Here is a 22,547-nt window from a genome sequence, read left to right on the forward strand (position 1 = left end):
TTTTGGCAGTAAATTATTTCATTTTGGGGAGTGCGAATGCTCTTGTCATTCTTCCGAATCAAACATTTAACTTATTATCATCCTAAAAATCTAGTAAGATATTACATCATTAGATCCAGAGATAATCACAAAAAGACATTGAAGACATATAATGTATTCCATAAAAACAAAACAAATTCTGGGAATAAACTGTTTTCCTTTGTCTACCACTAAACAACAACCCTAACCTCAAAATCCAATAAAAATGACACCTTTAAGGCTTCAATTAAACAAAGAAGTAAATAAATAAATAAAACAAACCTCAACCTATGTTTCTTTGAGTCACGCACGCTAACCCCACTCACTACACTCTTTCTTTCTATATCAAACACCAACAGTGATATCTGTCGCCTTCACTTGCGACTTTCCACCACTACCACCCCATTTTCTCTTTCTCTTTCTCTCTCCATTGGGTATATAAAAATTCCATCCTTTTCTTTTGGGTATGACTCAAATTTCTTCTTCCACTGGGACAAAGGACCCAGAACAGGAACAAACCCTAGACCAAGACAAAGAGCTTGTTCTTCCAAATCCAAAGGGTTCTGAACCTGTGAGTGGTGAAGAACAAGAGGTGGTAGCTTCAGAAGAGAACAAGGAGAAGCCACTTGTGGATCAACCAGTTCCAATGGAGGAAGAATCAGTTAACCCTGCAACTGTTTTTTGCATTAGGCTTAAGCAACCCAACTCCAATTTGCTTCATAAGATGAGTGTTCCTGAAATTTGTCGTAATTTCAGGTATGTTCACTATAATTTTGAAGGATTATAGCTCAATTTCTTGAATTTGTTGTTGGGTTTTGTTTAAATTTTAATTTGGTTTTCATATATTGGTTGGGGTTGTGGATTGGCAGAGCTTAATTAAGGGCTTATTTAATGAGAGCTTATGAAACAAGATGTTTTTTAAGCTTTACCAGATACTTGCTTTAGTGCTTATTTGAAAAGATAAGCTTAAATAACTTCTTTCTAAGCTCTTTCATATGCTCTCTTAATCTGAATTGCTGATCCATTGATAGAAATGTTTGGAATACCGACACAGTTTTAAAAAATGCTAACCATTAAGTGTCATTGGACTCTGCTTTGAGTCAGATTCTAATTTGATTGATCACCTCTTTCAGTTCTGCCTGATGCCAAAATTTAATATTAGTTGTGTCTTGAGATCTATCTTATGCTTCTATGATCTACGAATTCAAATAGTTAGTGCTTAGCTTTCCGGTGCTGTTAGGGCAGTCAATGAGTTGTTGAAATTGGCCATAGGATAACAAATTTGATAATTAAACTTTTTTAGATTTTTGACTTAATGATAACATTCTGGCTTTTAATTAATGGAACCTCTATCAAAATTGTAGACGAGAGCTAGGTAGTTAACCCTGGCTAGTGGCACGGAATGGCCGATCCTAAAATGCTATGGTATAATGGATAGCGGGATGACTGCTATACCAAAGATAGCTGCTATAGTAAACATGACCTTTGACGAGTGAGTGAGGATAAAATAGTAAGAAAATGAGTTAGGAAACAGAAATGTTCAAAAAGCCATAATCTAGCAGCACATGTGCAGTGAGGGGCTGCGGCTGGCTGCAAAAGTGGTCACAATTTCCACCCTGGCCAACTGCTCTGCAACACGTCAGGTGGGAGTGCTAGGGTGTTGATCTGCTCTGCTATTCCACTTTTGCATGCAACAGTGCTTCTATTGGCTACAAGGGTGAGAGCAAATATGTTTACATTTTAAGTAGTGAACACTAACTATATCGAAAACTAAAAGTTTCACCTGCAGTGTCATTGAATTACAGATTACCATATCTTCAGTAAGATTTAAACCTGAAGACATTATATTACATTTCATTAAATTTCCTTCTTCCTGAACATTTTAAATCAGTTTAAGTACTTTAGAAATAAACCTCCTTCTATTTCCTTCAGAGGTTGGTTTTATATCCACTGACAAAAAGGTGAGCTGAATTTTTTAAATGTTGTTTGTTATTTGTGCAGTGCTGTTTCTTGGTGCGGAAAAATGAATGCTATAGGTTGTGCAGCTGAAACATGTGCAAGAATTCCAAGGTTTGTGTATCTTCATCCACTTGAAAAACGTTTCCTGCCCAAAAATCCATGACTGTATGCTAGATGTCTCATTAAGAGCAGTACTTTCTATTTTTATAAGTGATATTTGAAAGAAGAATTACGAGCTGAAGAATTGATAAGAGTAACAAAATTATTTTGCGGTCCCATTGCATGAGCTGACGTAAAAACAATGAACACGATCAATTACAAAGGCATCAACGGTTTAAAGGAGCTTGTTCAATGGCTTGCTTAGCAGTGTGTATTGAAAACAACTCAAATGGTTCGAATGGCATAAACTTATGGAGGATTGTGTCACTCTAATGCCATGTTGAAGCTAAAGGGGTTAGATGAAAAAGGGAAAACATATTTGGCTAATTAGACTTTTGAGTGGTTATGGTTTTGTGATGTAAAACACCGACCTAATACTTAAGAATAGAAAACCAAGCTTTATCTAATATGTAGAACCAAAGAAAGTATTTGTTGTTCGAGTTAAGATCCATTGACACCAGGTGTCAAAATATTTACTTACACCAAATTTTATCCCTTCATTTTATTTTCTTATAATAGTTGATATTTAACTACTTTAAAAATCCACCCCACTTCTCTAAAGCCACTTGACTTCTGTACTTGTGTTCATCTCACCCCCTATTCTTCTCAATCTTCTCTGCACCTTATCAAACTTTTCTCACCCCTTCTATGCTTCATAAATCAGCGAAGCAACAGGTAGCAACAAGGGCTTGGATCTGTCCCAGGTGGTGATTGATAAGCCAAAAATCCAATTTAAGCAATGCTATTGCAGAGCATACAGTTAGAAATAAGATACCAATTTGTAAGAATTTGATGAAATGAAGTAATAAAAATGAATCTCAGATCATCTCAGAAGTCAGAATTAATTCATATATGTCGTCATTGTCATGACAAACAATTGATGACAGATTCAAGATGACAATCAAATCTCAAACAGAATTTGCCTTCAATAATTTTAAACCCCATATCAGATAGTTAATGTAGTGTGTAAATTAAAATTTATCGTTATTTAGAAATGAAAAAAATTAAGAACTGAAAATCGATAATCATGAAATCGTGTGGATGAATGTAGAAGACGATTCAGGGAAAGTTTGAGAAGCAAAGAGGAAATGGAGTAAACATAGGGATCCAAAGTGGTGGCTTTTTGGGTTTCAAATGCGATGAGAAGCCACATGCCTTTTTAGAAGTCAAGTGAATTTTTAAAGTAAATAAAGATCAACCATTTTATTAAATTAAAGGGATGGGATTTGCTGTAACTCTGTAAGTAAATTTTTCGACATTCGATGTCAATGAGTCCTAACTTTTGTTCTAGTTAGTTTTTTTTTCCTCTCACCTAACTGATTATTAGGTAGTTGTGATGCTTGTATATTTTGTTTGTCTTGTACAGTTTCTAGTAATATCGTAAAAGTTTTACAATACAAAATTTGCTAAAAGATGGGTTGTAAACAGTTTTTTTGGTTGATCTCAACATATTATATATGCATATATTTAGGCATATGCATTTATTAGACAAACGTACAAGCAAATTTCACTGAACTTAGTGTATTGCAAAATGCAAACAGGTCTGTACACGCGTTAAATAAGCAAACCTTAAATGTGTCTGAAGCCCATATCATTCGTTATATTTTCTTGTTATATATTTTTTACATTATTTTTTACAAGGAGGATGGATGTTGTCTTACCTTACTCAATCATGTATTAATTCCTCAGTGTAATGGTTTGCTGACACCTGTGTGTTTGCGTTTGTTTGCGACTTGATATGCTTATTAGTGTTTTTGTTTCTTCTATAGCTCAACCACAAATCCAGCATTTTGGATCCCTATACATATTGTGATACCAGAGAGGCCTACTGAATGTTCCGTGTTTAATGTCATAGCAGGTATTTTGGGGTAATTGCTTTGACTATGATTGTAAATATTTTATTTTAGTTGTATCTAACACCAAAATTGGCTAACATGGGATCGAACGATGCCATAATGCTCTATCATAAATCATGTCATTGTCCATTGACAAAACATTGATCTCTATTTATTTAATAATTGTTCTGTCTATGGTTTTTCTTAGCCTCTCTCTGACTATAGAAATTGAACTAATCTTCATTTGATCTACTCTCATTGCTGGTGCTTCTTATGGTCTCCTTCGCACAAAGCTTGTGTTGTTACGATGATACCATCAAAGTAATATATCATAAGCTAATAGGGCCATATTTGAATTTAGGGAAAAGTGCATAAAGCCAATCTAAACTTTATGCCTTTAGCAAGTAGTGACTATGAACATTTTTTCTTCCTAATTACCCCTCAAACTTTATTAGTTGGTGAAATTGATTCATGTATAAATATAATGTTAAATTATTAGTAGGCCAATAAGGAAATCGCTGCAATTACACTCACAATAGTAGCAATGCAGTTGTGTATGTTAGCTAGGGTTGATAACTTGATATCCAGAGGAAACCGCCATCAAAATATAAAATTGATTCAGATGATAAGTAAATTTTATAGTTAAAAGTGGTTAATGCAATAATATTGATATATGAATGTATATATAAAATAAAATTTAATAATAATGATCTAAAAATAAAATGCATGCAATAATTTTTCATTGCTATTAATTTAACATTATCTTTATGCAAGAATCAATTTCACCAACAATTAAAATTTAAGGGGTATTTATGAAGAAAAATAGTTCTTGGTGACTACTTGAAAAAAAAAACATAATGTTTAGGGTGTTTTTATAGGCTTTTCCCCTTGAATTTAAGATTACAAATTTGGTGTATAAGACCTCTGCTTAAACTTAAAGAAGGAATCCTCTAATTTTCAGATATTGTAGCACATGAATACATTGAATCAAATCGGTGGAGGGACATGATCCGGTAGCATTTAAATGTCATATGTTATGACTTAGACTGCTTTTGTTTTGGCTTATTTTCGAAAATGAATGTTTTTAGGTTTGACTTTTGGAAAAAAGTTGATTATGGAAAAACATTTGATTCAGAATATGAAGATAGTAGTTTATGCCAAAACTATCTTATTTTTTGATAAAATATCCTTATAATTTTTATGAAATGACTCGTAGCCTCACCTTTTCATGTTTTAGTTAGTAACGGCAGCTCCGTACATGAGGCTCCCACCTAGTGTGATTTGGGGAGAGTAGATGTACGTAGTTTTACTCTTGTAAAGGAAGAGACTGTTTCCATGATGTCAGAAGGCAAGGAACCTTACCATTGCACCAAGGCTCATCCTAAACACCTTTCTTTATCCGGACATGATTTGAAAAGTGTTTTTAATGTCTTTATGGAATTTCATAAAAAAGGTCGTTTTTCTAATATTAGACCTAAACAACTTCAAACCACTTTAAAAGTAAAATCAATTTACAAACTTGTAATCAAGCACAAATTATTTTACATCAATTGTTTTTGTAAAAACATTTCCGAAGATCGTTTTTTTAAGCCAAAAGAAACTACCCTTAGTTACATCTGTCCACTTATTTTAATTTACTTTCTGCTGGGGTAGATATTGTTGCCAAGTCTACGTGAAGTATTTAATTATAACAGGATTTCAACCACTGAAGCCTGCTAGCTTAGTGGCCTTTGTCAAGTCCCTATGCCCCTATGGCACCATTGCACAGACTCAATTCTTGGTGGTACCCCACAGTGAACAACATCATTATAATCGGATTTCAAAAGGACAGCATAATAGATAAGCATACAAGCCTTGGGGTTCTTGTGATTGGAAATATATGCGAATGGATCATTACCATTCTCATTATTGCTATCATAACCTATGCGTAGAATAATAATAAAGGCAGCCAGATGCATGCTACTCTGCCACTATGAACCAGAGAGGCTGTTTCATAGCAGGAACAGTGATAAAATAAAATTGTACCCCATTTTATTTAGTCTAAATCGTACATTCTGCAGTGTTAAAATAAAAATAACTCAGTTTATTTAATCTAAATGATACATTCTACAATCCCTAAAATTGGAAATGAGGTTCTGTACATAGCAGGGCTGGAATAAAGAAGCAGCCAGCTCATGTATATAATTTTCCTTGTTCTCAAATATGATCATGTTTGCTTTGACATTATTTCGTTGAGTTTCTATTTTCCAACTGAACTATTTCATTCGTTCCTTTTTTCTTGTGGAAAATTTATAGGTTATACTTATATCTTCTGCAGATTCTCCTCGTGATTCTGTGCAGTTTATTGAATGGTCCCCTACCTCTTGTTCCCGTGCGTTACTGATTGCAAATTTCCATGGGAGGGTAACAATTTGGACTCAACCTTCTCAAGTAAGTGAGAATTAGCAGTCTCTTTTCTAGGGTTAAGTGGATGCTACTATACATTTTAACATATATTTTCACTTTAGTATAAAGGTATGATTGCAAGAACTTTAGAAGGGAGACTTAGCTATGCATTATAGCTTAGCTCTTCAACAAAGTTAATGTAACTGATTTAGCATTTAGTACCTGTGTTTGCTAGATGGTTGATCATTTATGCACCTTTACCCTTTCCTTGGCTTCTCTATTGCTAAGATTTGTTTGTGTTGTATGTTTGTTTTTCTAATAGTTTGTACATTCAGGGACCAGCTAATCTTGTCCATGATACTACCTGCTGGCAGCGTGAGCATGAGTGGCGGCAAGATATTGCAGTTGTTACAAAGTGGCTATCCGGGGTGTCTCCGGTACATGGTTTACTAGTCTCTTACTGTGTCATGTTCGAATTTTCTGTACATTTCTTTTGAGAAAGTTTGTTGACATTTTAATTTGTCTAACTTCGCCCTTGAACTTATATGGCCGTGTATGGGGTGGGGTATTCTCTCTCTCTCTCCCCTTGTTTGGTAGCTTCAATCATAACCTTCAATAGTACAAATTCTGAGAAAATACTTTTCTTCTGATATAACGAGCAATTAGAATTGGTTCAGCATTTGCATATTATCGTTTTTCAGTAACATGGACTGTAGTTTCAAATTGTTATACTGTAATGTAAATCCTTTTTTTCCCTCCAAAGAGATCTTAAGCATCGAGTTGAGAACATCACTATGTTTCTTTTTCCTTATCCTTAAAAGGAAAGCTTTGCAGTTTTGTTCCTCTTGTCATTATTTCTTCTCTTCTGATTTGTTCTTAACTTGTGCAATTGATTCTTCCATTACTCCATATAGTTGATTGTATGAATCGTTTATAAAACCGCTCTTTAGGAGCTTCTTTATCATTTATTATAAGAATGTTTGTTGTTTTAAGATGTGTCTTTTGATGAACTTTTCATTTGCTGATAATTATACTGCTTCAGGAGTTTCATTTGCTGATAGTTATATTGTCCACATCTTATGATGATGTGCAAATCTTTTAAACTTATGCTATCACATGGTGATAATATCTTTTGGATGTTATTCATTAAAAGTGTGGGAGATTCTAGTATCATGATTTAAATTGAGAACAATTAGTATTAATGACTTCTTTTTTAATCTGAATTACTTGCTTTTGGAATTAACCAGTATAGGTGGCTTTCATCCAAATCAAGTGCTCCTTCCAATTCAAAGTCGACATTTGAGGAAAAGTTTCTTTCACAGCAATCTCAAACTTCAGGTCAATTCTTCTGTTATGCTCTATTCTAGTGGCCTCTCTTATTTTGGGGGTGGAGGGTTTACATTGGATGTGCAAGCACCAGGGGGGGGGGGGGTGCAAGCCTTAAAAACTAGGGTTAATGCCAATTGAGTTACAAATTTGTTGGCATTTGTTAATAAAATTATGATTGCCAATCATCTTAATGATTTGTGATAGTAGCACAAATTTGTTTGGTGGTGATGGTCAATGCTATAATGACACCTGCCAGGACTATTTGGTTGCATATTTGTTTTTTCATTTTGTGATTTTTATTTTCAGGAAAACATATACTGTACACCTTTATGCATTAAAAAGTACTATGTGTATCTGATGCATGCAACTGTTTTCATTTCAGCTAGGTGGCCCAATTTTCTTTGTGCCTGTTCTGTGTTCTCATCGGGCTCGGTTCAGCTTCATTGGTCCCAGTGGCCTCCTAGTCAGAATGGCAAAACACCCAAATGGTTTTATACTAGTAAAGGACTCTTGGGTTGTGGGCCCAGTGGTATTATGGCTGGTGATGCAATCATAACAGAGAGTGGTGCCATGCATGTGGCAGGTGTACCAATTGTGAACCCATCCACCGTTGTTGTTTGGGAGGTTACACCTGGACCTGGAAATGGTTTCCAAGTAACTCCCAAGACAAGTACCACGTGTGGTATCCCACCTCTTAGTCCACCCAACTGGGCAGGTTTTGCACCTTTAGCTGCGTATTTATTTAGTTGGCAAGACTATCTATTATCTGAAGCAAAGCAAGGGAGAAAACAGACAGATAAAAATCTTGGTGATGCTGTACCTCTATACTGTTCACCAGTTTCAAATTTTTCAGCATATGTGACTCCTGAAGCTGCAGCTCAATCTGCAGCAACCACTACATGGGGTTCTGGTGTAACAGCAGTGGCCTTTGATCCAACTTGTGGTGGTTCTGTGATAGCTGTTGTCATTGTTGAGGGTATGAAGCTGATTCTGATTTTTTTACTTAAACAAGTTCACAAATTGTTCTATGCTGTGGTGCATCTCCATTGATGATGAGTTTTTTATTCCTCTGGTGTTTCTTTTCTTTTTACTCCTACCCTGTTTTTGGTATTTCAAGTCCTCATTTTCCATTGTAATTCACGTCCATCTCGATTTTACCCATTTTTATCATCAAATTCTGTTGAAGGGTATCAGAGATATATGAAGATCTATTGTGTTTATCTATTCTTGTTTTGAAAAAGTTAAAACTATATGTAAGGAGTGCAGGACCCAAATTTTTTCCCATGGGAAGCATACAACATTCTATTTCTAGATGTACTTTTATGCAGTTTGTTTATCTTGCTCCTTTGTTACACTGCTCCCCCAGCATCCCATGCGCAAGTTTCTTCTCTCTTTGTACTTAATGGCTCCAACATATTTGAGAAAAATGTGGTTGGAAGCTGGGATTTTTAATTTACACCCATTATAACTTAGGTTATTGTGATCAAAGCCATCTGTTATCATTTGAAACTGTTACAAGCTATATTGTCAAGCAAAAATTGAATTTCAAATGATTGCTAATGAAACAGTTACCAGCTTGATCCAGTTCATCCTGCTTGCAATCTTGTACTATTCATACTGGGGCAAGCTTGCATGACTAGCTAAGATCCATAAAATTAAAAGCGCCCATATACTTACCTAGCCTTCTTTACACCTCAAGGTTGTATATAAGGATTTTATGCGAGATGTTTCATGGGCATAAATTGAACTAAGAAATTGATTTATAACTGATTTAACCTGTGCAGGACAGTACATGTCCCCTTATGATCCGGATGAAGGCCCATCAATTACAGGGTGGAGAGTGCAACGCTGGGAATCATCTTTACAGCAAGTTGTTCTCCATCCTATATTTGGGAACCCTACTTCTAGCATGGGTGGACAACCGCCTATGCAAACTGTTTGGCAGTCCAAAGTGGACCTTAGCATACCACCGACAAATGATTTCAAGAACCATCCTGCACCTGGAATAATTACTGATGTGCAAAGGGTATCCGTGTCTGGTTCTGATAAGTCAGAAAGGGTCAATTTTGATCCATTTGATCTTCCAAGTGATGTTAGAACACTTGCTCGAGTTGTTTACTCTGCTCATGGTGGTGAAATTGCCATTGCTTTTCTTCGGGGTGGAGTCCACATTTTCTCTGGTCCAAATTTTTCACCTGTAGACAACTATCAGATTAATGTTGGATCTGCAATTGCTGTTCCTGCATTTTCTTCAACAAGCTGCTGTTCAGCTTCTGTATGGCATGACTCTAGTAAGGATCATACTATATTGAAAATAATTCGGGTTCTTCCTCCTGCTATTCCCACCAGTCAAGTAAAGGCCAATTCATCAGCTTGGGAGCGTGCAATTGCTGAAAGGTGGTTTCATGAACCCCTTTTAGTATGTGACATCCTAGCCTTTTCTTAACGTTCCTATAAATATACAGCTTCTAATTTTTGTCAATTTTGCCAGATGTTGGAAGTTGTGATTTGTTTCTTTTGTCTGCTTTGCATGACTTTGCTAACATCTGTTAGGAAAACAGGTTTTGGTGGAGCCTTTTGGTTGGAGTTGATTGGTGGGATGCTGTGGGCTGCACCCAGAGTGCTGCTGAGGATGGTATTGGTAAGGAAGTTGTTATTGAGTCCGCTTAATAGTTCTGTTTTCTTCAAGTATGTGCCAGAGAAAGAGATGACAGGAAATATAATTTTCTGCTTCATATAGGCACTCTGCACAATATGCGCTGTATATTAACGCATGATCTTATTTTCATGTTTCAGTTTCACTTAACAGCGTTATTGCAGTTTTGGATGCGGATTTCCATTCTCTTCCTAGCTCTCAGCATAGGCTACAGTACGGTCCTGTATGTTACTTTTCAACTATCACCTTTTCAGTAACCTGTTATTGGCTTTCATAGTTTTTCCCGATTTGTACTGTTCTTCAACTTCTTCACTTTTAGCTGCAGAGGTGTCTCATTCTTCTTCTGAGTACATTCTTTCATATTAAGCTGTTGGTAGAATGTTTCATGGCTATAAAAACATTGGAATTTTGATCCAGAAGCAAATGCTTGATATTAACCATTTTATACTTTATCTTAAAACTTTTAAGTATATTATTAGGCACAAGCACTATGTCAAATTAATGTCCTTCCTGAAGAATTTGTGGATGATAAAAAGCTTAATGTGTTTTGCGACTGTTCATAGTTTACATTTGATTTGAGATCAGCTCAATACCACAAGCTTTCATATGATTTCGAATTGTTTGATTATGTCCATATGGGTTTCATCGTGAATGTGATTTTTATAGTCCTGGGAAATCTACTAAGGTCCACTTTTGAACCAAATTTGCACCATCCTTTTGACGTATATTTCATCTGGGAGAAGTATAATATAATCTTCATCACAATATGGAATTTAGTTTCTTCTGTTTAATATTCTACATTTGGACAGACATGTGGAAGTGTCTGTCTGTGGCACTGCTTTTTAGGCTAATGAACATGGTTTTGTATAAATGCAGAGTTTAGACAGGATAAAGTGTAGGCTGCTGGAAGGATCAAATGCCCAAGAGGTCAGGGCAATGGTTCTTGATATGCAAGCTAGGTTGTTGTTGGATATGCTTGGGAAAGGAATTGAGTCTGCTTTGATAAATCCTTCAGCTTTAGTGCCTGAGCCTTGGCAAGCATCCGCTGAGGCATTAAACAACATTGACTCTGAATCAATGGCTATTGAACCTGCATTAGTTCCTACTATTCAGGCATGCTTTAGTTACAGTTTGACACCTACGTTCCTTATTTTGTTTAGTAAATAAAAAAATACAATTTAATTGTGTTTCAAATTATGCAGGCTTATGTTGATTCAGTTCTTGATCTGGCTTCACATTTTATTACACGTTTGCGGCGTTATGCAAGTTTCTGCCGTACATTGGCAACTCATGCCGTGAATTCAGGCACTGGAAGCAACAACCGCAATGTGGTTACCAGTCCTACCCAAAGTTCTGCAACTCCTGCAACAAGTCAGGGTCAGTGCACACTGTTCAGTTGTTATTCTTGGGAGGTTAAACTAGTCTACAGGTTCCTATAGTTTTTAAAATAGTCTCCATAGTAATATTATTAATGGGTTCCTATTGTTTTAAAGAAAGCAACTTCAAGGATCCTGCTGATTTTTTTCCAGGGAACTACAGGGATATATTTCAAAGCTCCAGTAGTTAGTATATAGGGACTTAGACTTCAACACTAATTTCATTTTTTTGGGGTAGATATTTATCATATGCTTTTTTTTATAAAATAACACCATGCCTAGTCGAGTAACCACCTTTGAGAAAAGTAAATTTTGGAGGTAATCCTCACTACGAGCCTTTGCATTTCCTCTGGGTTCCTGGCATGCCACTGGTGTTCTGATCAGTATTATTGGAGGAATATACCCGTACTACTGTTCTGTTCATCCAAAAAAATAATAGCAATTTGTATCGATCCATTCTTCTGAATTTTAATTTAGTTTAATTTGGTATCACTGTTGAACAAATTTAGTGCTTCTCTGTTAATTGTCATCGAAAATGATCAATTATCCTACCCTTAATTGCTTGAATGCTTTAAACGTTAGTATTATCTGTTGGTTTATTTTACATATTAAACTAAAATGAACACAATGTTTCCCAGGAGGTCAAAATGGTAGTGCGACCTCTATGGGAAGTACCCAGATAGCTTGGATACAAGAGGCTATTGCCAAGATTAGTAACACAACAGATGGAGCATCCAATCCAACTCCTAACCCTATCAGTGGTCCTCCGACGTTTGTGCCTATTAGCATTAATACAGGAACATTTCCTGGAACACCAGCAGTTAGACTTATCGGCGACTGTCATTTCCTTCACAGATTATGCCAACTTTTGCTCTTCTGCTATTTCTTTCGACGAACACAAATTCCCCGCTATTCAGGGGTTGCAAATAGATCTGCTGATACAAATATGCAAAAGCCTCAACCTAATGCTTCTGCTCCTGGAAAAGTAGAGGATATTACAAAACCAGCTTCAGCTGTGGTTAAGTCAGATGATGGTCAGACAGGTCGAGCTGGTTCCATCGTGCCTGGGGCAAAAGTAGTTGAAGAAGCATCTTCTGCGCGTTCAAGATTAGGTGCTGGTAATGCTGGCCAAGGGTATACATTTGATGAGGTATGCAGTGTTAAAATGTTGACTGAATCAAAGGCTCAACTTTTTTGTGATTTATCATTTGCATATAAGTTTTCCAAGTATTGATAATTTATTTTACTTACTGGGATGATAAACTAGGCCTTAATTTGACAGCTAAGTGGATTTGGCATTTTCCTTTTCAAATCTCCTCTTCATGGTAGAAAGATAATAGAAGCAAATATGGTTTGCGTCTGAATGGGTGGGAAACCAATTCTGTGAACTGAGCTACTCACCTTGTGTCATTGACCTTAAGTGGCTAGGTGGTATCAAATTATGGGAAGATACTTGGCTTGGAAATGCTCCTCTTTCCGAGGCATATGTTCTTCACCCAACGTCTTGAAGTTGAAATTTGTATCATAGAGAACTTATTGAATTTGAGTCCCTCACTCCTTTGTGGTTTTGCTTGAATCTGCCCAAGATTTGTTCGATAAGGACAAGAGTTTGCTCCTTTTATTCTTAGGGAGTCTTTTTGCTTAAATCCTATTCTCAGCCTGATTAAATCCCCTAATAGGGAAATATTCCTTTTCGGTAAACACGTTCCTTTTGTCTGGATTGTTCTTAACAACATTATCAATAATGACATGTTAATGTGTTGTTCTAGTTCAGAAAATGGAGTAATGTTTTTTGTAATGAGCTTTTTGAAATATTTGGAAAAAATCTGGGTTTGTCCTCCCAAGGGTCTGCAATAATTTCTTATTAACTTTAGTGGTTCTGGCTCTGCAAAAACACTAAGATTCTTTGACGGTGCGCTGTGTTTGTTGTGCCTTGGTGCCTAATATGAGAATATTCAAAGGAACTTCTTCGTCTTTAGCTAACATTTGGGACAGAGTTATCTTTTTTGGCTTTGTTTTGGTGTTCTGCTCTTCCCATGGTCTCTTTAGAGGTGTTTCTTTCTTTGATATGCAGAGAAATCGGCCTGCTGTGTTACATGGCCCAACCTCTTTGCTCCTAAGTGTTTCTTATTTGTTTTCATTGGAGGTTCTGCATTGACTTTGTGCTGCCATTGTCTATTGTTAGCTTGAATATTATTTGTTGGTTCCTTGGTATTTTATTTTGGTAGTTTGCTGGTGTTGATTTCTTATGCTCCCTTTTTGTAATCCTATTCTTTATAAAAAAAAATCTATCTTAGAAGTGATGCAATATAACTTTACTTAAGTTTTCTTTTCACTTATAATACAGGTTAAGGTGCTTTTTATGTTACTTATTGATCTCTGTCGCCGGACTGCTGCCCTGCAACACCCATTACCAATTTCTCAGGTTGGGAGCAGCAACATTCAGGTTCGGCTGCATTATATCGATGGAAACTACACTGTACTGCCAGAGGTTGTAGAAGCTTCTCTTGGCCCACATATGCAGGTAAATTCATGTTTTTCCACTTCTTTAAAATTTAGTGTTTCTGGGAAACAAATTCTTTTTGTTATAATTAATATTTAAATATATTGCTTCAAGTTTTTTATGCTTTTTAATTTAATCAAGTAGGAAAGTGACTCAATTATCTTTTAATTACACTGGGATTCCTTTTTATAGCCAAATATTATTTCTGATGCAATGATGTTTATTAGATTATGTTGCTGCTTGTTGATGATTGAAAGATAAGACTTTGATATCTAGTTAGTTATTTTTGTTTGATCCTCTCTTTTTTCTTTCTTTAAAGTGCCTTATGATTTGTTTTGTTGGATTAACTTCTTGGTTAATGGGCTCCTATGCCTGGCTTCACATTTTATTACACGTTTGCGGCGTTATGCAAGTTTCTGCCGTACATTGGCAACTCATGCCGTGAATTCAGGCACTGGAAGCAACAACCGCAATGTGGTTACCAGTCCTACCCAAAGTTCTGCAACTCCTGCAACAAGTCAGGGTCAGTGCACACTGTTCAGTTGTTATTCTTGGGAGGTTAAACTAGTCTACAGGTTCCTATAGTTTTTAAAATAGTCTCCATAGTAATATTATTAATGGGTTCCTATTGTTTTAAAGAAAGCAACTTCAAGGATCCTGCTGATTTTTTTCCAGGGAACTACAGGGATATATTTCAAAGCTCCAGTAGTTAGTATATAGGGACTTAGACTTCAACACTAATTTCATTTTTTTGGGGTAGATATTTATCATATGCTTTTTTTTATAAAATAACACCATGCCTAGTCGAGTAACCACCTTTGAGAAAAGTAAATTTTGGAGGTAATCCTCACTACGAGCCTTTGCATTTCCTCTGGGTTCCTGGCATGCCACTGGTGTTCTGATCAGTATTATTGGAGGAATATACCCGTACTACTGTTCTGTTCATCCAAAAAAATAATAGCAATTTGTATCGATCCATTCTTCTGAATTTTAATTTAGTTTAATTTGGTATCACTGTTGAACAAATTTAGTGCTTCTCTGTTAATTGTCATCGAAAATGATCAATTATCCTACCCTTAATTGCTTGAATGCTTTAAACGTTAGTATTATCTGTTGGTTTATTTTACATATTAAACTAAAATGAACACAATGTTTCCCAGGAGGTCAAAATGGTAGTGCGACCTCTATGGGAAGTACCCAGATAGCTTGGATACAAGAGGCTATTGCCAAGATTAGTAACACAACAGATGGAGCATCCAATCCAACTCCTAACCCTATCAGTGGTCCTCCGACGTTTGTGCCTATTAGCATTAATACAGGAACATTTCCTGGAACACCAGCAGTTAGACTTATCGGCGACTGTCATTTCCTTCACAGATTATGCCAACTTTTGCTCTTCTGCTATTTCTTTCGACGAACACAAATTCCCCGCTATTCAGGGGTTGCAAATAGATCTGCTGATACAAATATGCAAAAGCCTCAACCTAATGCTTCTGCTCCTGGAAAAGTAGAGGATATTACAAAACCAGCTTCAGCTGTGGTTAAGTCAGATGATGGTCAGACAGGTCGAGCTGGTTCCATCGTGCCTGGGGCAAAAGTAGTTGAAGAAGCATCTTCTGCGCGTTCAAGATTAGGTGCTGGTAATGCTGGCCAAGGGTATACATTTGATGAGGTATGCAGTGTTAAAATGTTGACTGAATCAAAGGCTCAACTTTTTTGTGATTTATCATTTGCATATAAGTTTTCCAAGTATTGATAATTTATTTTACTTACTGGGATGATAAACTAGGCCTTAATTTGACAGCTAAGTGGATTTGGCATTTTCCTTTTCAAATCTCCTCTTCATGGTAGAAAGATAATAGAAGCAAATATGGTTTGCGTCTGAATGGGTGGGAAACCAATTCTGTGAACTGAGCTACTCACCTTGTGTCATTGACCTTAAGTGGCTAGGTGGTATCAAATTATGGGAAGATACTTGGCTTGGAAATGCTCCTCTTTCCGAGGCATATGTTCTTCACCCAACGTCTTGAAGTTGAAATTTGTATCATAGAGAACTTATTGAATTTGAGTCCCTCACTCCTTTGTGGTTTTGCTTGAATCTGCCCAAGATTTGTTCGATAAGGACAAGAGTTTGCTCCTTTTATTCTTAGGGAGTCTTTTTGCTTAAATCCTATTCTCAGCCTGATTAAATCCCCTAATAGGGAAATATTCCTTTTCGGTAAACACGTTCCTTTTGTCTGGATTGTTCTTAACAACATTATCAATAATGACATGTTAATGTGTTGTTCTAGTTCAGAAAATGGAGTAATGTTTTTTGTAATGAGCTTTTTGAAATATTTGGAAAAAATCTGGGTTTGTCCTCCCAAGGGTCTGCAATAATTTCTTATTAACTTTAGTGGTTCTGGCTCTGCAAAAACACTAAGATTCTTTGACGGTGCGCTGTGTTTGTTGTGCCTTGGTGCCTAATATGAGAATATTCAAAGGAACTTCTTCGTCTTTAGCTAACATTTGGGACAGAGTTATCTTTTTTGGCTTTGTTTTGGTGTTCTGCTCTTCCCATGGTCTCTTTAGAGGTGTTTCTTTCTTTGATATGCAGAGAAATCGGCCTGCTGTGTTACATGGCCCAACCTCTTTGCTCCTAAGTGTTTCTTATTTGTTTTCATTGGAGGTTCTGCATTGACTTTGTGCTGCCATTGTCTATTGTTAGCTTGAATATTATTTGTTGGTTCCTTGGTATTTTATTTTGGTAGTTTGCTGGTGTTGATTTCTTATGCTCCCTTTTTGTAATCCTATTCTTTATAAAAAAAAATCTATCTTAGAAGTGATGCAATATAACTTTACTTAAGTTTTCTTTTCACTTATAATACAGGTTAAGGTGCTTTTTATGTTACTTATTGATCTCTGTCGCCGGACTGCTGCCCTGCAACACCCATTACCAATTTCTCAGGTTGGGAGCAGCAACATTCAGGTTCGGCTGCATTATATCGATGGAAACTACACTGTACTGCCAGAGGTTGTAGAAGCTTCTCTTGGCCCACATATGCAGGTAAATTCATGTTTTTCCACTTCTTTAAAATTTAGTGTTTCTGGGAAACAAATTCTTTTTGTTATAATTAATATTTAAATATATTGCTTCAAGTTTTTTATGCTTTTTAATTTAATCAAGTAGGAAAGTGACTCAATTATCTTTTAATTACACTGGGATTCCTTTTTATAGCCAAATATTATTTCTGATGCAATGATGTTTATTAGATTATGTTGCTGCTTGTTGATGATTGAAAGATAAGACTTTGATATCTAGTTAGTTATTTTTGTTTGATCCTCTCTTTTTTCTTTCTTTAAAGTGCCTTATGATTTGTTTTGTTGGATTAACTTCTTGGTTAATGGGCTCCTATGCAAATAAAAACAAAAATGTAATCTGCAGAATATGCCCCGTCCTAGAGGTGTAGATGCTGCTGGTCTTCTACTACGCGAGCTAGAACTCTACCCACCTGCAGAAGAGTGGCATAGACGGAATATGTTTGGAGGACCATGGACTGATCCAGAGGATGTGGATTTTGCAAATGATGCACCGAGACTAGTTAGTTCTGACCCACACGATTTCAGCTCATTGGAGCATTGTGATGTTTACAATGGAGCCCAACGGTTATGGCCAAGGAAGCGCAGGATGTCTGAAAGAGATGCTGCTTTTGGGTTGAACACTTCTGTGGGCCTTGGAGGATATCTCGGTATAATGGGATCTCGAAGAGATGTTGTTACTGCAATGTGGAAGACTGGTCTTGAAGGGGTCTGGTATAAGGTTTGAAAAAAAAACGTTCTTCATTTGTCTAGATTGTTTTCTGCACATTTGCACATAAAGGGACCACATTAACTTTGAATGACATTAGTGAATGATAAATACTGCAAATGTTTGAGCATGGATTTAGAGATTTTGAAAAACCATAGGCGAAACAGTTAGGAAAGATTTAGAGATGAATGTTTTGTCAATGAACATGATTATGGTAGAGCATTATGGTATTTTTCGATTCATGTAGCCAACCTTGCCTTGTGGGATTAAGACTTGGTTGTTGTTGTTTGAGCATGGATCTCCTTAGGTCTGGGATGTGGATGTGCATTGAGTTTTAAACCAATAATTTAACCTTAGAATCAACTCTGGAATTCTAAATGATTATTGTATCAACAGTTCTTGGTGTGAGTTTGAAGATCAGCCATTTATAGTAATGTGAAATTCCATGCTTTTGGTTCATAACACTGTTTGAATGAACATATTGGGGAAATAAAGGTACATTTTCTTTGAAATGTAGATAGAGACATCTAGCACATGTTTTCCACAATAGTGCATGTTACTGTCAATATTTGTTGTGGTCTATCATCATCAATTTTGTGATTTTGTTTACTTCTTTCATGCAGTGCATAAGATGTATGCGACAGACTTCTGCATTTACTTCACCGGATGCTACCAGCTCTCCCAGTCAGAATGACAATGAGATTCGGTGGATCAGCCGCTGGGCTTATGGCTGCCCGATGTGCGGTGGAACATGGATTCGAGTTGTATAGCTAGCTTCATTACATTATTATCATTGTAAGTATGAGTTTCACTTTGGGGGAATTGAGGCATGCATAAATTTGTAGCTAACTGTATAATATGCATGCACGAACAAATGCTTTCTGGAATTATACAGAATAGAAGAGGTGTACATTGCCTTATAAGTTGGTTTAGTTGTTGTTATTGTTGGTAGCCAAACAATATTGCATTTGAGTAGTTCTCCTGATATGATCACGAGGCTCCGGCTTCTATTATTCGAAATCATTTCATGGATATCTGACTTTTATTTTTTGAGATCAGGAACCTATGTTAGTTGTCACTTCTTAATACCAGAGAGCTTCTGCATAAGTTTTTGAACTGTTTTGACATGTAGTATGTAGATGCTACTCACCAATTCACCATCACAGTAAGAACATAGTGTAGACTGAAAAGTAGTGTTTTTGGGTCAGAAACCTTGTAATTAGGACTAGCTTAGCATTTTATAAATTAGTTTTTTCTTTGGTGGGCAATAGTGGCACATTACAAGTACTTAATTTAGCCCAAAAAGGATTTGTACTAAAATTTAATAGAATTAAATTATGAACCTTTTTAAAATTATGAATATCTCCCCTTCTATAGTTCTAATGTTCTATATCCCCACCTTCATACTCCAATTACAAGCATATGTTAGAATAGCTATAGCTTTCACTTTCTCGTTTCTATTATAATGCTTCTTGGTGTAGATATATAGATAGGAAGAGAGTTTGAGAGTTATTATTGCATTCTTAGGATCTGTTTGCAAGTTGGTTTCTGAAGAACAAGAGATGAAAGATAAAGACTTGGGAACCATGAAATACACTTACAAATAACTCTTAAGTCTTCCCCTTTCATTCTTTTCCCTCTAAAACTAAACTTGCGATCAGAATCTTAATAACATAAGTATTGCGGAACTTGTGCTTGTAGCTGCATGCCCATGTCATATCTCATTGGGGACCAAATTGCATGGTGATACGTGGAGATGTATGGGACATTGATATTTGAAGCTTAACCGACTACGGTAATTTTAATATGCAAGCAGAATTTGAGGTACCTAACTAAAATACTAATTATCATATCCAATGTGTCTCCCACAATATACTAATGGGTCTTTTTATTGTTATTATATTATTCATATTTAAAAATAAATAAGGATTTAGTATATATACACTGATAGTATAAGTATTTTTTATACTGTCAGTAAATTATCTATCATTGATTTGTTAATTATTATTGACTCTTAAATAAAAATAATATGAATTAATAGTGGATGATGTGCTAATAGTGTAAAAACTTTAGCACATAAATTTTATACTCAATAAATAATACATATATTTATATATGAATGATGTATTGAGTATAAGCTTTCACAGTGAATAAAATATAAGTATTACATTCCTGTAACAAATCAGTGTTGGAATGTCTAATCGTTTGAGAGATTGTGGTGGAATTTGTGGTTTGATGAAGAAAAGTGAGGGTCAGAGGGTGTGGAAGGCATTATTTGAAATTTCCAAAATACTAGGGAACCGTAATTTAAAAAATGGTTTCATAATTTAACTCTCCGATTTACTAAATGATTATATCTAGTCTATATTTTTGGAGTGAATTCCCTACAGGATATGGTGTTAATTGTTTGTTGGGGATGCTTTTTTGTCACCTTATTATTACTTTTGGCACCGTCTAAATTATTGGAGTAAAAAAGTTTTCTGAACAACTAAATAAGGGGTTTGAAAATATCAAAAGAGGAAGCAAAAAGCACCACTCTTGACACGATGTTTCCAATGCAGAGCATATTTGTTATCTTTATATCTCACACTATGTAATTTGTTCAAAAAAATATATTTAAATTACAAAATTAATAATTAATTATTTTTTTGATCAATTACAATTTATGACATATATAATAACTCGAGATAACATATGTTTATGTGTACCTACACCAGTGTTAAATAATTGCTTATTAAGTGTATTGACCTCTTCGTGAGAAAATAGGGAAGCATCCACCTCTATTTGATAAAGTGTTTTAGAGATTTATACTTGTTAAATGAATGATTTATGGGTGGCTAGCATAGTCGAAATTAATTTCCTTAATTTTGTGCTTGTCATTTATCATTGTGCTCGAGACAATGAAATCAATGTATTCATTTAGTAGTATAAAATTTCATTGGATCTTTAGAATTACCAAAAAGTTAAGAGTTCGATTTATGAGACCAATACTAGTGGGAATAAATAGCTACACCCCCAAAGGTAATTAATTTTTTACCAGTAAAATAAGAGATACCCCTAATAATATAAAAAAACTTCAATAAAATTCTAAACGCCATTCCAGTTTTACTTAGTTTTGTTTAGTAAGAACTATTCTAATACTATGACCTTATATTATTCCGCAGTTGTATTCATTCAATAACTCCAACAACTTAACGACTGAATTAAAAAATTATAACACAATATTTGTTAGCAAGAGTTACCAAGTTAGATATTATCAAGCAGTGAATGATGGCCATATTCCTGTCTTAGTCTACTTAACTATAACTTATCTATACAAATATTTCTTGAGAATATGAGAAAGAGCAATATTCCATTTATTACTTTCTTTCCTATTTTGCATTTATATAATAAATTTACTTGTAAGGGACGGTTCCGATTATTAATTATGCGGTATTTTACCATTGAAATTAGTTAACTTTTATAATAATTGTTCTTTAAAATTTATATATATATGATAAAAGAATTATATTAATAATATACCAAAATTGTGTAGATGTGAGAATAATTATAAAATATTAAGAACCTGAAGTCTTCCCACAAGTAACATTTATGAGAACCTTTATATTTGTTGTTTTATTTCTTAATCTCTAGAATTATATTTTTTTTACTTGAGTTGTAAAATTATAAATATTTGATTTTAATCTGTTTTGTCATTTAAGTTATATGCTAATAGTGCAAGTAGTCACATATCCTATTAATTACTGATTAGTGAAAGCTTTAAAAAGTGAGAGTACATCTATTGTTCCACTTTTTGTATCATTCTGTATACTATCTGATTGGTTGTAAAAATTATTTAAATTAAAATTTTAATTATTAAATATTTTTCTGGTCAATCATATCTCATAATTATTGAGTTAGACAACAAATATAAACCTTTAAAAACTCATCACACTACAGACTAAAAACAAATGTCGTGAACTTTTAACATTTGAACAAGAAAATAGTAATTTTATAAGTACTAAAATAAAATAAAAATACATTACTTTTTAGAGAATAAAAACTGAGGTATCATTTAATTATATTTATTTTTATGTTATATGTATGAGGTTTGATAATATAAAGTACACCCTTTTATACGAAGATATGTACAATTTATCTATCGACAGATAGATGTTAGAGAAGTGTCAACTCATCATTCCATTTACTAGTTTAAGCAACTAATAATATATGTTGTGTAAAGATGTAATAGTCTTGAAAATAAGATATAAATTATAGATAATATATTTATAGTATAAAAATAATACATTACTTATTATTCATTTTTTCACACAACTAATAATATCCCTCACTAAATAAGTAATGAATTAATCTTAATTCATTTCTTAGTGTGAGTCTCTCTCCCCCAACAAATATTCTTAATAGTTAAACATTTGACTTTTAAGTATAATAAGATACATAAAATCTAGTTTAGTGTTACATTATTAGATTACCCTAAGAGTATAAAAAAGTGTGAAGGGATTATATGAAAGGATGGGGGTGACGACATTGTTGGTGAGAA

At 34.9% G+C, this 22,547-nt stretch overlaps 1 protein-coding gene across 4 annotated transcripts; it reads left to right on the forward strand.

Moving 5' to 3' along the window:
- On the forward strand, positions 301-19,383 carry LOC109331381 (mediator of RNA polymerase II transcription subunit 16-like). 4 transcript variants are annotated; one of them, XR_002105785.1, is made up of 17 exons: positions 301-774; positions 2,020-2,088; positions 3,906-3,994; positions 6,289-6,401; positions 6,692-6,793; positions 7,604-7,694; positions 8,068-8,661; positions 9,470-10,082; positions 10,247-10,326; positions 10,482-10,564; positions 11,218-11,454; positions 11,544-11,718; positions 12,356-12,867; positions 14,065-14,241; positions 17,645-18,019; positions 18,631-18,843; positions 18,876-19,065. XR_002105785.1 is itself a non-coding variant. In XM_019565826.1 (17 exons), the coding sequence occupies exons 1-16, from the start codon at positions 485-487 to the stop codon at positions 18,775-18,777; spliced, it is 3,747 nt and encodes a 1,248-aa protein (XP_019421371.1). In that variant the 5' UTR covers positions 301-484; the 3' UTR covers positions 18,778-18,802; positions 19,067-19,383. The 4 variants fall into 4 exon arrangements, 3 of the variants coding, with proteins under 3 accessions (XP_019421371.1, XP_019421369.1, XP_019421370.1); XM_019565826.1 differs by lacking the exon at positions 18,876-19,065 and adding an exon at positions 19,067-19,383 and having other exon boundaries at positions 18,631-18,802; XM_019565825.1 differs by lacking the exons at positions 12,356-12,867; positions 14,065-14,241 and adding exons at positions 14,603-14,743; positions 15,381-15,892; positions 17,090-17,266 and having other exon boundaries at positions 302-774; positions 11,544-11,577; positions 18,631-19,039.

The sequence above is a fragment of the Lupinus angustifolius genome, chromosome LG17 (genome assembly GCF_001865875.1).
Source record: "Lupinus angustifolius cultivar Tanjil chromosome LG17, LupAngTanjil_v1.0, whole genome shotgun sequence".
Taxonomy (NCBI): domain Eukaryota; kingdom Viridiplantae; phylum Streptophyta; class Magnoliopsida; order Fabales; family Fabaceae; genus Lupinus; species Lupinus angustifolius.